Raw genomic sequence first — 16,316 nt, forward strand, 5'->3', positions numbered from 1 at the left:
GGTGCAATAAAGCAGTCATGGATTGAGGCTTTGATATACTGGGATATAGCCAACACCATGTCACTTTCCATATGTAATATTTCCACTGCAAGTCATCTTTTTATGAGAGTAGACAACATACATCATTTATAACTTACAAATGATGCGAGCACAGTCTGCAGGTTTATACCAGCAGTGCTGTTTTTTTCCAGTTCAGCCTCCCTTAATAAGGCACAAATTTATAGTGTCATTACGATCTGAGAGTTTGCAAATTAACACCCCATATAAGAATCTAGGTCTCTAGACATTCAACTAAATATCAACTGATGAAGGCAGAGGTACACAGAAATAGCTAGAAGCAGTTGTCATTGAGCGCGGTGGCTTACATTATCAAAAGAGCTCTGATCGCAAAAGATCTGGCAGATTTTGATTGACAAAAAAAATCTGAGGACATGTTTATTAGTGTCTGTAAGTCGTATAACAGAAGGCTGACTGTGCCAGACATCAAGACACAGCTGAATGTGAGTGAACATGAGAAAGAGCACACTTCAGTGGAGCAGAGAAGAAATTGGGAATCAGCAGTGACAGGTTGTCTAACACCTTGGAAACCTTTATTAAGACAGACCGGTGTATGAGGCTCGCTTAGGATAAGAGACATAAGAGCTGAACTGCGGCAGAATAGTAAAAAGTTTGCTGGTTTATCAGAACATTTCCAGTTAGATTAGATTTTTCATCCAAAAAAAAAAAAAGTCAAAACACTTCAGAAATATACATCTATATTATTTCATGCTTTGGTTTATGTATACCCTGAATACCCTACTTGCCAAGATATCGGGTTTTAAAATGTTTGTACTGAGAGTATGAGGTGTTATGAAAGCAGAATGTGTTGGTCTAACCTCTCAAATAGAAGATATGATCACCAATTCTGTTTAGAAAACAATGTCATAAACAGGAGGCCATATTTTGAGGGGTGTCTACTGTTTCCAACTAATCCAGTTCAAGTGTTCGGTACACAACACTCACCACAAGGAAAAACAAAGGGGGGAAAGAGCCTCCCATCACCGCCAAAGAGGTAATATACTTTCCAGGGAAGAGTAAACATATTGAATCAGAGTTTTTGTCCTTGATAGATCAAACAGCAGTGTTGACAGATGTACAGAGGACCAAGCTCAGGGAAATGTAGATGCCGATCACCTCTGTAGATAATCCCGGGATAACTTGGACTGGCATGTGTCGCCTACAACAAGGGGCCCATGTTGGGGTTACATACTCTGACTTTGTTTCCCTATTCTGCGGTCCAGTGGTATTGAACTGCACATAAATCAACATTTTGGCTAGTTATCTGAGTGTGCATTAGAGACACCTGAAAAAGTAATTTTTCCTCTTTTCCCACACTGTTTGTGCTGCGGTTCAACAATATGTTTGCACCAATACTTTCTCATTCGCCCCCTCCTTGTTCTAAAGTTACTCACCTTGTGCTTGTGCCAGTCTTAGAGAGCAGGTGCAGCAGAGTATAGTCCAAAGAATCAGAACTTTCCTAAAGGGGAAGAAAAATGTTTTAACATAAAGGAACAAGAAAAAAAGGCAAACAGTCATTATACAGTTAATCTAGGAGATTATTTTATGCAGTTGATTAATCTATCAAGTATGTTTAGTCTTTAAAATATCACAAACCATGACAAATGCTCATAAAACATTACCAAACTCAATAGTTTTATCCTAAGTTGTCTTGTTTAGTCTGATCAGCAGCTAAAATCATTCATTCATTCATTCATTCACATCTTCATAATGAATGAAACTAAGAAAAAGAAAGATAATCTTAGCATTTTTGAAGCTGTAACTAGCAAACGGTACTCATTATTTGATTGATCAGTATTGACATAAAAGTTGCAACTTCTGAAAAGATTATCAGGAGTTGTTCTGAACATCTTGTACTTCCACCTACCACAGTGGTCAGACCTGCTGCAGGAGAGCATCAGCTGCAGCTCTGCTTTATTAAAAAAAGTCTTAACATCTGTTTCAAGACAACAAGCATCACTTTATCTTTGGGCCTGACCGGATAAGCTACTGCTCAGCGGGGGTGAGGTGAGTGCCCCCACTAGGCCACTGACAACTCCACAAAACACTGCATCACCTTAAAACCTACAGTTTCAAGTAAAGATATAGACAAAATGTGACAGGTTTCATACATCAACACTGCATTTTATCTCCGACATCTGAACTTTTCAGTGACTGAGACAAACCGCCTTGATCATAGCTTGTGCTTTTCATTTTTTGACACCAGGGTTTTGAACGGGCTTCAGGGATCTAAGAAAAGGTTCACAATTTTCTCCACCCATAAAAGACCATGTAATCCATCAAGTGGAATTAGATCAACTCCGTCTTCACATTGTAAGAGTGACATTTATTGTCCCACATCAGTGTACACGCAGCAGATTTTTCACTATTGATTTTTTTGGCGACATTTATGTCTCGAGACTAGTGATAACGGCGGTGTCGATTGCTCACACGGGGAGCTGATATGGCTCTGAAGGTGTTAAATTTTCTTTGATGGGTGTAACCGAAGTAATGTTGGTTTTTACAATCTTGGAGCTAACGATGTGGTTGTATACAGTAGCTGAAACTGGATGCCTGTTGAGCGAGTGATTCTTAAGTGGCACAGGCTCAGTGTCAAGTGCCATAATACAGGAAATCTTTTACATTTGTGGTTTTTTTCCAGAGTGCAGCTGAAAACCACTGGTCAACCGCTGGCACACTGAAGCTCTTAAAGTTTTCTTCCACTCTCTTTATGTCCCATTCATTCACCGCTCTCACACTACAGTAACATTAGCAGAAACAAAAACAGGGGAGGGGGGGAGGGATACGCAGTTTGTGATCAACTCTCATATGTACAGCAGTGGTATATGATGCAACATTTTGACTTTTATTTCCCCTCCCATTGGGATGACCGGCCAACCAGCTGAGTGAGATGCATAGCAGGGAGGAGGGAAAGGGGGAGGACTGTCTCCTCCTCTCATACATCCCTCTCAAATCAGTCCCAGATCGTTCAGTACTTGGCAGCTCATTCTAATACAAGCTGCAAAGACACAAGTTCAAGAGCAGTATACAGCAGACTGCACTGGCTTCCCCTCAACTGTGTGAAGAGCATAGAAAATTGTTTCCATAAGCTATAGGCATAGCTGCAACCTATGAAAGTATACCACCTGTTCACAATTGTAGTTGCCTCGTTTTTTGTTTTTTTTTAACTTAAACTTTAAAAATTTGTGTAATTTCTCACGACATCTCTCCACAAATGCTGCTACACGTTTTTTTTACAGACAAAATATTAAAACTCACTTCCATGCTAAAGACCAAATGGAAACTAAACATCATTGTCAAATGGACATGACACAAATTTAACCGCAGGTGATGTTCACGAGCACATGATTGACTCCCTCTTCAGCCTGATAACTCATAACCACGTAAAGAAAATGCTGTTCATTCTGAAGTATAAAGACTGGCGACTCACCCCCCGACTCCAGTGGTTTTGAGTTTGGAGTACGGGGCATTGTCCGGCTCCATAGCGGTTACTTCATTCTTTCTTGGGAGTTTTTACTACAGTCCAGACGAGGCAGATAAAGTTTTTCCATTCCAGGTGTTCCTTGAGGGTCGCGCGAGGAGTGAACGTGCCAGAAAAACAAAAACAACAAATCAAAGACTGTAAGATAAACCAGTGAAAAGGTTGCTTTCTGTCATTGTCTTGTGTCTTCTTGTCCCTGTAGTCTCCGTCCAGAGGATTTAAAAAAAAAAAAAAAAAAAAAAAAAAGACGCTCCGCAGAGCTCCACCTGTGCGCTTCCTATGTGTTTTTTCCTTCTTCCTTAACGCGCGTTTTGAAAAGTACTATGAACGTCAAGTCATGTCTAGTCCAGCTTTCCCGGGGAACCGTTGCAGGACAAGATGACGACCGCCGTTGAGTGTGTGTGTGTATGTGTGTGTCGACTTCCCAAAATGAAAGTTTATTGTGGACTGAGGGAAATCTTGAGAACCGGGAAGGGGGAACACCTCCCTCTGTCGCCCTCAGCTGACATCGAGGGAAACAAATTTGGAGCAATACGCTGCAGCGCTCCTTCAGCTGAAGCTTTTTAGAAAGCGGGACTCTCTCAGATTGCACGTGTAGCATTTATATCCTGTGTTGATGCTCAGTAAATAACAGAAATACTGTAGTTATACATGGCTGAGCACATCTGCCAGCAGCTGGCTGTTGCATTTTAGAGTCTTTCCAGGGCCTCAACAAGGATTTTAGAAATGAGTTCAAAGCCCCCTCAGCCCCCCTAAACCCCCCTGCAGAAAGCCATGTGGAAAACATCTGACATTCTTGATCATTTTATCAATTAAACGTGCAGTGTGTTGAATTTAATGGCATCTAGCAAAACAAACTTGGCAGAAATTTAATATAATATTCATAAGTATGTTTTAATTAGTGTTTAATCACCTGAAAATAAGAATTGTTGTGTTTTTACTCCCTTAGAATGAGACCTCTATATCTACATGGGGAGCATGTCCTCTTCCAAGGAGCCCACCATGCTGCACCACCATGTGTCTACAGTAGCCGAACCGAACACTGTCTCTAGAGAGGGCCTTTTGTGTTTTTCATGGATAACACGGCCACCGTAGGTTCTCCTGCACGTTTGGAAGGGATGGTGGAGGTGGAGGAGTATTCAACCAGCTGTAATCTGCAACCTCACCACTAGATGCCACCAAATCCTACACACCGGTCCTTTAAATTAAAGCTTTAATTATAATATTTGTTAAAGAGCCAGTTTGTAGGATTTAATGGCATCAAGTGGTATTATCACAGACATATCATATTATATCATATTAGCAGCATTTAGATGCCACTAAATTCTACAACTGGACCGTTAAAGAGGGCGTATCATGCACATTTCCAGGTCTATATTTATATTCTGGGGCTCTACTCCCCTTCTGATGAACCCAAGCATAATATGTCTCCTTTAATTTTATTATTCAGCATCCACTTCACACAATAAGAAAAAAATCCAATCCCCAATTTGCAACTCTGTTTCCTTTCCAGGAAGCTGGTGGGCTGCCATTTTTTTTGTTTGGAAACAGATGCATAACTTGGGAAATGGGCAAAAAAAAAATTACCATTCAGACGACTAAATATTTTTTCATCCAGATGATTAAAAGAGTCTTTGAGCTTTGAGGATTCTGGAAATACTTCCATAACAATTGGTTTTTCAACAACCGTCTGGGTTTTTCAAACATTGCAGTTAATTATGTTTTAGAAAAAACGATGGTTATATCTCTGACCTGAATCTATGCTTATACATGAGAAGCACAAACTGGGGCAACAGTAACTATTGTTTATTGTTTCAGAGCCTTCCTCTCGCTACCAGGAAAAACCTGAGTAGGCCTGTTTCATGGAAGACATATTGACATGCCACAGTACAAAAAGCACAGGTGTAGATGATAAAATTAATAATGGCTGAATTCCATTTAGCTGTTTCAGTTTCAGGGTTGTTGTATTGTGTACGCTGGCGAAAGTCACAGTAGCCGTGTTTACATTAGATTTCGCAAGAGAATTTTAAGCAAACTTTTGAAATGTCAGAAAAAGGAAAATGCGAATTACGTGCGTTTCCATCAACTGGTATGAAGCGAATAAACTAGGCTACACAACACATAGTTTCATCAGAAGATGGCAGTAGAGGCTTAAATAATCCGCCAGTAAACAGAGTAGAAGAAGTAGAGGTTGCCAACTGGGAACAAAACAAATAGTCACATTGCCTTGACGAGAGAAAAATGGAGAGAGGTCTTCAGGAATTTGTTTCAATTGGGCAAGTTGTAATTGTTCTTTCATGTCAGCTAATACTGGCCATCTTCATGCTATCTTGAAATGCTGGAAGACACCAAAAGCGGAAATAGCTGATCAGTCATATGAGTTAAACGTTCGCTACATCATTATTTATTCGGCAAATGTATTTCTGTTACAAATTTTGCGCATAAACTCTTTTTCGACATTTCCAAAATCCACCTAAAGCAAGCATAAAAACTTTATGTTTTTTCTAATTTCAGTGTTTCCATTAAGCTTTTTTAATGCAATACTGTCATGGCTTACTGAACCATCATTAATGTTGTTAGTAACAACTGTGCTTTAACAACTATGACAAGACAAAAAGTCTGCTGTGAAGAGGGACTCTGTTTATAGACAATTTATCCACCAAGTTTTAGCTGTTTGTGCATTCTCATTGTTAGAAATAATGACTGGTGTTAAAAAATAATCAAATTCAAACATTCAGATGCTAAAAATGATTGGTTTCCAGTCTTTCAAAAAGCTCCTTGTGTTACATTTTATTGTAGAATAAAAACTTGAATCCATCTGATACTGGGTTTCTGAGCCAATATCAACATCTGAGACTGATAACGATATATTGGCCAGTGTTATTTTTTTTTAACAAATGCATAACCCCAACAGTTATTTTTGATAAAGATTCTTTAAAAGTGTCTAAATGAATCATAGGTTATTATATTTTACAGTTGAAAAATAAGTTTGTCAGTGCTCTCTGGTGAATACACTAAATTACATATCTACTGTATCTATTACATTTCTGTACAATTTTTTGTCTGTCATTGGCAGACACATGTGCCAATACTGATATGTCTGTGATAAGCTAATATCAGGCAGTCGATTTATTAGAAACACAAATTCTCAGAATAAAAAAACAGTATTGGTATCCTCTCTATGGACTCAAGCATCTTTATCCTTTTAAAATCAGTATGTTTGAAGCCCGGTTACAATAAAAAACCTTTATGTAATCACTTATAAACTGTTTCTCAAAGAATTTCAGTTCTCATGAGAGAGCGTAAGTGAAGCGGTATGACTTTTGCAGAATAATCTGTTTGACAGTTGAAAAATTGCAGTGTAAACACTCCTACTGTTTGCTTCACAACTGCTCTGTCTGCGTTAAGTTTCACTGAACTACAGTATAATATGACAGACATGTTACTGTGAGACAACGGTTAACAAATTCACTTCATCACATGAAATTTAAACCAGTACACCCAGCTTTTCGTTGCAGCTATCCTTCACCTCCTGCTCCACCAACATCCACGTCTGTTCTCACCAGAGTAACAGGGATCTGGGTTGCAGGGCTACACTGGTTCCAGCGTGTGTTTGTGTGTGTGTGTGTGTGTGTGTGTGTGTGTGTGTGTGTGCTGTCGTGTGCTGTGAAATTCCTCTGCCAAAGAAAGTCCTCATTGACCCGCCTTCAGCAAACACGCTATGACAGTGTCCAGGGGAGACCCAACAGAGCACCGATTCAGCTGCCTGCAACTGGATCCCTCCTCCTCACACAGAGCCCCCTCACATTTCGTCCTCTCAGGGCCAGGAAGGAAGAGAGCTCACCACCTTGAAAGAGCACTTCCCATGTACCTGTCTAAGCTACGTCGGATGTGAGCTTTTGTTACCACAAGTTTTAGTTCACAGACAAGAAGGGCAATGTCCTCGCGGCCTGCGGAGGAGCACAGAGGAAGATCTCTTTTCTGGAGTGTAAAGTTTCATGGGGTTTTTAATGATTATTGCGGCAATCTATGGAAGTGGTTTAAAGGAATAGTTTGACATTTTGGGAAATAAGCTTATTCACTTTCTTGCCAAGAGTTAGATGAAAAGATTGATTCCACTCTCATGTCTGTATAGTGAATATGAATCTACAACCAGCAGCTGCTTAGCTTAGCTTAGCATAAAGACTGGAAACATAGGGAAACAACTAGCCTGACTTTGTCCAAAAGCAACAAATCTGCCCACCATCATCTCTAAAACTCACTAATTAAAATGTTATATCTTGTTTGTTTAATCCATACAAAAACCAGAGTGTAAAAATTACACGTTGTGGTTTTACTTGGAGTTAGGAAGTCACTGCACCCACTCAAGAAATATTCAGGCACATAACCTCTAGTAAAACAACTCGCTGTTTTTACAAGTTATAGGATATTCTGTTATTTAATTAGCTGTCTTTGCGCCAAGTTAAGCTAACCAGCAGCTGGTTTTAGCTTCAAATTTACTGCACAGATATGAGAGCGGTATTGAGTTTCTCTTTTAAACCTTGGTCACAAGAAAGCGAATAAGCCTATATCCCAGAAATGTTGAACTACTCCTTTACTTTTTCTAAATTCTGTCACTTAAAAGATGACGCTGACAAAAGCCTCATTTTTTCTTAATATCATAGTTTATCTCTCAATACTTCCTGACTTCCCTACCCCTTCCTGCTCGTAATGATTTTAGTAAACATTAAACAGGAGTAAATAGTGTATTTGTTGGGGACTATTTTCAGCTGCGGATCTGGTGAGTATTTACTCCATGAGGACCAGGGGTTAAATTGGGCCGGGGCTGGTAGGTCAGAAACTGACAGGTTTAATAACAGAAAGTGAATTGCTTTGATATTCTGCTTAAACAATGTTTCGATTTTACAAAATGATATGATTGATTGCAGCAGGTTTCCTCCAGTCTTTGGCAGTTCGCTGTTACATTAAGCTAGCTGGCAAGCTGTAGTTCAAGTTAAACTGTCAATCAAGTTAGCATGTATTGAAATCTCTCAGCACTGTCAAGACAATTGTGGTTTGAGCAGAATATCAGAGCAACTCAAATTACATATGGCTAGATAATGCAGACCTTATTTGACCATTTCCTAGCTTTCACATTAATTAATGAAAAGGAACTAGCTCGTGGTCTTTGTCTTGATTCTCATAGGAGCAAGGCTTCGTTTAAATTTAGTTTATTATGCTCTCTCACTCCTATTTTCATTTAGATAAGGTTGCATAAATTTAATTCCTTTAAATTTCAAAGTTTCAGAAGTTAAAGTTATGTGTAGAAATGAGTGAAGCAAAGAGGAGGAAGCTTACAGACTTCTTCAAAAGGTACGTTAGACATCACTTCTGATCTAGCTTAGCTAAGGCACATGTCCCGAAGCCATTTGTATCTTCTGTAATATGTTCACTAGGTGATTTAATTTCTTGATATAAAAGCACCAAACTGAATGGCCAAGCTAGTCCAAGTTTATTGTCCTTTGGCTCATTTTCAATCGGGTGTCAGATTGTCATCAGTGCTTTCACTTAATATTAAGTTTTTTCTTTTCCTTTGTCAGCTCTCCTTATTTAAATGCCAAGTTGAGCAGGACAGGTCAGGTGATGAGAGACAAGCAGAGCAGATTGGACATGAGAGAGGAGCAGAGGAGCTTGGATAGATATCAATCACATTTTGTAGTCTATGGGAACACACATGTGCGCCCATGGCAACTTTGAAACCACAGAGCCCCCCCACATAACAAATCCCAATTTAACCCTGTGGGATAGACTTAAAAGAAACTGCAATGTTCATGTTCATGGTAATAAATAAATATGCTTAGTGATGTGGTTTTATTTATTTTTGGACAACAGTTTAGGTCTACGGCACAGAGGAGTAAGCTATTTCAGGCAATACTTCTTAGCAGAAACAATTCATTGTTGATTTTGGTATTTTCATGGAATTTGCTGACAACAGACTTTAATGCACAATATTAAAAGAAAGGAGTAACGCCACTAGTCCTTCCTTAACTATTTAACATAGGCTGTAGAAAGTTACGTAATTGTTATGTCAAGTCTTCCAAGATACGGTTCCTTGGGACACATAGGGTTTTGTGGTTTGATATAGTGTACGGTTTATCATCATGGTGGTCCTTGACTTCAAAAAGTTTGAGAATTCTTTTCATGTTGGCCTATGGGACACTGCGCCTGGAGGAAAGAGCAGCGCAATTTTATCACCGATTTCCTACCTGACAGCAGTTCAACACGAGTCTCCTTCCAATCCAAGCAAAGGCCTTCCATCTCGTATTGAGGCCAAAATCCTGTTTCATGGAAACCACGAATGAGCTCTGATGGAAAGAGAAATTATACAGACTAGCTTCTTTTTTTTTTTTTTTTTTTAAAAAGAGATCCGGAGGCAAGTTTTTCTATTAGTGTTTTATGAGTTGATTTTCTTCCACTCATCACATGTGACTGCCATCCTGGACCCCGTCTGTAACCATAGACAGGTGTGGATAGGCGCTGTGACTGTTTTTACTCCAGACCAGTGGTGGGTAATAGAAGTCAGCTGGCCTGTATACCCCGACATTACGATGGATATTAGAAGTTCAGCGTCTGCAGGAAATTAGAGGATTTTCCTGCAGACAGGCAGTGTCAATGTAACTAGCATCCCTATACCATATCCATATGAATCATCTTTAGTTAATATAGCAGTCATATTATTCATGAGCAACATTTGGTTGTGCAGAGTCCAAGTGATTATTTTTTCCATTGGATGTGGATGTAATTTTTGAGATTAGTACAAACAAAAGATCTGAGGGGATTGTGATAATTTTAGATTATTCCTCATCTATTTTTACATGAGGCCTCAAAATATGAGCTTAAAAAATAGCACAAGTATCCTTCCGTGATGGAAACTCTTGTCTGATAAACACAGGGTCTTTTGTTTTACTCTCATGTCTTGGGGAACTGGGGCCAGCTGAATGCGGCAATCTCTGTCCAGGCACAGCTGGATTCAATAAGAGCATGCCCTGGTGCTCTGTTTACCCATTCCATACATTACAACAGGAAATTTAGAAGAACGTCCTATTCATTCATGTTAGGTAAGTCCAAATTTAGAGTGACATAACAGTGTCTCTCTCTGTTAATAATATGTTGTTGAAAATGTGAAGCTTCTAATTAGAGGAGTGTTTTGACCTTAATGGTAACATAACAGTTACTAACCTCAATTGATTAACCAACAGCTCGAATAATTAAATAAACACATGAATGAATATGGGTGGGTGAATATGGACACAGATTCTTTAATGTTTTTCATAGGGTATGAAACTATTTAAAGCCTGATAACTAAACTATGAGAAAGTATTTAAAGGTACTTCATGCCACATTTTGCTAAGAATAAATCAATGAACAAAATATTGAAAATTAATTGATTATTTGTAAAGAAAAACAATTGAAAAGAAAGAAAAGATCAGATAAGACTTACAGCCAATACCAGCCTTAATAGCTTAGTGGATACAGGAAATTTGCAACACATTTCTTCTTTAAAGCTGCTTTATATTTGAATATTAAAAATTGATCAAATTACTACGTAAGTTGTGAATTACTACATATAATGTGAAATTTGTAGCTGGGACAGCTCATTCTTTGTTTTTTTTTTCTTTTTTACTGCCACAATTTTAGTTTTGGCTCACTCCTTCCACTGTCACTTTGTTTCCAGGCACAGAAGGCAGCTTTGGTAAACCTACTGTATGCTACCTGCTCAGCATCAAACAACAGCTAGCTTGTTAACATAGTGGAGCATTTAGTAGCTGAATAACCAAATATCGTCCTGGTGGTGGAGACGAAACAGATCTAAAAGGAGAGTGTATGTATTTGCTGGATGTCTAAATAAGGTCAGCATATCAACTTTAAAAGGGGATAATTAATCAATGATGTGTCCACAGCATCTTGCGCTGCCCTCAAGTGGCCAAAAAATCAATTAAAACAGCTTTGAATACTTACAGAGGAATTTCACCACTGTAAATAGGATGATTTCTTAAGATTAGGTCATCTATGTTGTGCAATTGTGTTCAAAATTGTAAAAAGTCTTTTAAGTGTTGGAAAGTAAGTGTTGGAGCCAAAGGCAGATCATTAATACAGGGAAGTTTCCTCTTCCTCTTGGGAAGAGGAAAGTTTAATGTCATTCATATATAGGCATTTCCCACATTACAACAATCATTACAAGGAATCAACTTGAAAATCAGAGAAATTACCCTTTTTTTAAAAAAAAAATTTACATTGTATGCCACCGGGTCTGATTCTGCCTTTAAAGCACAAAAACAGATTGCTTTATGGCACAAATCAGGAAGAGGGTTCTGCTTCTCCAGTACAAATTAGAATATTTTGATAAACTTTTTAGTTTTACAGCACAAATCAAGGTTACATGACAGCCTGTTCCAAGCAAATAACAAGTGATGTAATAGTTGATCCCTGACATGTTTTGGGGTCAAGCTGCTTGTTAAGTAAATGCATTGGATATTTTCTTTGTGGCCTCAAGTCTGTTGAATCCAGATCCATCAGTCATCTGAGACCCCATGTTATGCTGCAGCAGTTATTTCCTGCATTCGGCCTCTTTACAGCTTATTTTGAAGACGTCACAAGTCAGAGCATACAGCTAAGGCACAACATTGCAGTGATGTGGTAAGCCAAGATTCTCATTTCTTCCTTTACAAATTTAAATGGTAATCATAATAATGTGAAAAGCAAAAGCGCTTGAGCACAGTCTGAATCTTTCTGACGGCCACATTAGATGTGGTAATTATTGCCAATTCCTTACCCCGTGGAGCTGCAGAAAGACAGACGCTGCTGCCAAGTCAGAGGCATTGTTGTGGTGACATTTGAGTGGAGGATCAAACCGCTGATGAATAATCCATATTGAAAAGCTGCTCTTTCTGCCAAATGTCAAACAGCAGCAGGAGCCATTGTTCCAGGAGCGGACTCTAAAACTTTTCATTCACCATCATCATAATGCTGTGTCACATCCTGAAGTGAATGTGGCAATGCAGGGTGCACTGAACATGGAGTTGTTTATAATCTGGAGAGTTTAAGGACAGTAGGGTTAGACTGATAAAACAACTATGGTTGAGTAGGCCCTTTATTACGCAGTATTTCACAGACTGTTAGTCACATAATCCACTGCCCTTATGATAGACATCCCTCAGTGACTATGCCTTTTATTGCTATTGCCTTTATTGTTTTTGTCAAAACAAATTTGCAGCACTGACATGCATCTCATACAATGGGATGGACATATGGAGATTTTTTACAAAGTCAAGAGCTAAATAGTGTAAGTTAACGTTAACAGTGGTGGCTAACTAACCAGCTAACGTCGAATTAGCTGATTAGCTAGCCAGCACCTGAATTCCCCTGTCCTTAAAGAAGCTAATTATTTCACTTTTATTCAGTACTTCATGATGGTCAAAATGCTGTTAACTTTCCCAGTTTGAGGTGAGTAAAATACAATTACTACTTTTCAAACATTTTGGAATAATCATGTTCAAATTTGAAGGCATAAATCCAAAAATGTTTTTGTTAGTATTCAATTCAGTTTATTTTAGTCTTCTTAGTATAATCATAACTGCTTTATCTGTTGGCTTATTTTGTAGTGTTTCATCTGCAACTTTTTATGCTGCCATCTTGAGAAGGTCTTCTATGCAAAAGAAGTTTCCAACCACAATAGAGACTTATTCAACTTACCTGGTTGAATAAAAAAAATAAAGAAAAATCATTTTAAATCCACAGCAAACCTCGGCAGACAGATTTGCTTAGTCTACAAGATCCAATGAAATTCATTTCACAGATACTCTTGATTTTGGCTCTGTCTGGTAAACTGAATCATTGGTGACAGAAAATAAATTTTATAGAAGTGTAAAAATTTCTGTAACTGTAGCTTTGCATGTGTCATCATCACAGCAGTAACCAGTCTATAAATTACTCTCCTATTCTGGATGATAAAAAGGGATCTGTTGCGAAGAAGCCCCACGATGAGATCTCACAGCAGCGCTACATCTCACAGATCTAGAAACCCTCACTCTCATCCTCAGCCAGGCCTTTCGACATCCATCCTCTGCTATGCTTTTGTGTGGAAAGTATGAGCCAACATGAACTTCCTGCTCTCTTCTCATTGTTTACTGCAACAGTTGAGGAGATGAAGACAAAGATCTTGATGCTGCAATTAATCATAGGTTTCCTGTGAGTGCTGTAACTTACCTGATAAGCTTTTTATTTTCATAAATTAATCCTTCACTGCTCCAGTTGGCAAACAGAGCAATCCTAATTATCCAGCTACAAAGCCAGGCAATGTTTCAGGGCTTGCAGCGTGTCCCCACATGAGAAAATATATTTGAATTAACAACAAACAGCCTCCATTGGTCATGCTGCACATCAGATTTGGACAGACTAGACAAAACAAATTAGCATGTGCCTACGGTCAGTACAGAGCACACCTAACAGAGGGTTTGCTGTTTTCTGACAGAGGTCCACCGCCCCTGGGCTTCCGTAAACACAAACACACCGCCTTGGTTTCTAAATGTTGGCTGAAAACAGGCTCAGTGTACACAAACATACACCCCTTCATGTCATACACTGACGCAGACTGTGTTCATGGCACAAGTCCTCAAAGTGAACACAGTCTCTCCCGGCACACTTTGCTGTTAATTTAGGCGGTGGTGGAAATGACGCAGTAGGGTAGCCTCAGTGACTCTATTTGGGAATGTATTAAATCACAACCTTTCTGAATGTCTATATAAAGGCTGCTTTGTCCCAGTTACAATTTTCAAGTTGGTTTTTATTATACATGTTTTGCACATATACAGATTTAGCTTGGTGGAAAGTACATTTGCTCAAGTTCTTTTACTTAAGTACAATTTTGATGCACATGTTAGTGTATAGTTTATAGTTTATTTCCATTTAACATTACATTTCTATCTACTCCACTATATTTCAGAGACAAATACTGTACCTTATACTCCACTGCATTTATTTTACAGCTTTAGTTACTAGTCAGAAGACCTAACCGGTCAAGGCAGATGGCTGCCCACCCACCCTGGTTTCTTCCCATTAAAGGGGGTTTTTCCTTGCCGCTGTCGCCAAGTGCTTGCTCATGGGAGAATGTTTGGTCTCTGTAAATTAAAGACTGTGGTCTAGACCTGCTCTATATGAAAAGTGCCCTGGCATAACTTCTGTTGTGATTTGGTGCTGTATAAATAAAACTGACTTGACTTGATTTTGTAGATCTGACATTCAAAACATGATTCATTTTTATAGAATAAACTACCCAACAGTCTATAAAGTAGCTCATATTAGCTTCACCTTGACCAGCTACAACATTAAACTTACACATTTATGCATCAGTAGGGGATTGTGATATGGATGGCATGTTGTTTCACTCCAATTTATATAATGATATTGATATATACTCTATCATGATGTATCTTTCAATTGATTGATTAAATTGAGAAACCATATATACAGTAAATGAAATAACCAGATCGCTTTGTCTGTTTCACTGGCTCATCTGGTGAATTAAATACATGAATAATCAAAGTACTTCATCACATCAAAAAAAAGTGAATCTAGTATTGCTACGTTTGGCTTAATGTGTGTCATTTACAGTATATATCATATTGCCCATCTATATGTATCGGTAGTATTACTTCAATCACATAACATACAGCATGTGAATGTGAGACTGACGGGAACCATTCTGCCGAAGAGTGAATACTTTAACTGTTACGACCTATATACACATTTTCAAGTCAGTACTTAATACTATACTTTTACTTGTAATGAAGTATTTTATGTTGTTGTATTGATACTTTTACTCAAGAAGGATCTGAATACTTCTTCCACCTCTGCAGATTTAACAAGACAGAGTCTGGAGCCGCGCTAGCCGCTCTGTGAGGCTGTATTTAGGTACAAACACATAACAACACAAAGTACAGCTGAGGCTGATCAGAATGTTATTAGTTTAACTTTGACCAGTTGGTGGCGCTAGATGAAAAGTCAAGGTATCACAAAGGTCACCTGAAAGACTGAATATCTGCACCTCATGTGAATGCAAATTCATCCAGTAGTTGTTGAGACATTTCACTAAAAATAAAGAATGCAAACTTAATGGTGGAGCGAGAGGAAAGTCAGGGGATCATTGACCGATCAATGGATATCTGTATGACATTCCATGGCAGCCCATCTAATAGTTACTGAGATATTTGTCTGGACCAAAGTGGTGGACCAAACCAACCATCCCTAGAGCCACATCGCTAGCACAGCTAAAAGTGCACTTAAAGTTGAAAAAAAAAAGTTTTACCTACCTTTGTGTATCCAGAGGTACAAAGACATCAAAAGTTAATGGCCCTGCAAACAGACAGTGACCCTTTATGTGTTGTAAGTGGAAATAAATTGTATTACCTTGCCCAGGAAACTTAAAGGAAGCCTGAATCCTTGAACTTCCCATGAGGCTAGGTAACCATTGTTCACTTCATTTGTTTTGTTTTTGCCGTAAGTCAAAGTCAAGAAACTCAATTCCCAAGACTTTTCCTCTTCCCCACAGCACTGAATCAGTTATCTAAAACTTAACCCCTGCATAACCGTGTATCAGATGTATCTCTGCTACTTTGCTGTATAAAGGAATAATTCTTTGGTTTACAAAGATTAAAGTAAATTATCTGTTCACCTGTAAATCATAAATACTAGTTCTTATCAGGAAAACACTGATGATTGGTGTGTTTAACCTGATTATTTC

General features: G+C 38.6%; 1 protein-coding gene across 2 annotated transcripts in view; it reads right to left on the reverse strand.

The window, feature by feature from the left end:
- The window catches only part of col27a1b (collagen, type XXVII, alpha 1b), a 70,313-nt gene extending 66,327 nt beyond the window's left edge, over positions 1–3,986 (reverse strand). For both annotated transcript variants that reach the window (XM_042420681.1, XM_042420680.1), the window contains exons 1-2: positions 3,488–3,986; positions 1,452–1,516 (exon numbers count right to left, since the gene is read on the reverse strand). In XM_042420681.1, the coding sequence (XP_042276615.1) occupies positions 1,452–1,516; positions 3,488–3,540 (118 nt within the window). In that variant the 5' untranslated portion in view covers positions 3,541–3,986. The remainder of the gene's footprint in view (positions 1–1,451; positions 1,517–3,487) is intronic.
- Between the last annotated feature and the right edge of the window lie 12,330 nt (positions 3,987–16,316).

Source organism: Thunnus maccoyii, chromosome 9 (genome assembly GCF_910596095.1).
Source record: "Thunnus maccoyii chromosome 9, fThuMac1.1, whole genome shotgun sequence".
Classification (NCBI taxonomy): domain Eukaryota; kingdom Metazoa; phylum Chordata; class Actinopteri; order Scombriformes; family Scombridae; genus Thunnus; species Thunnus maccoyii.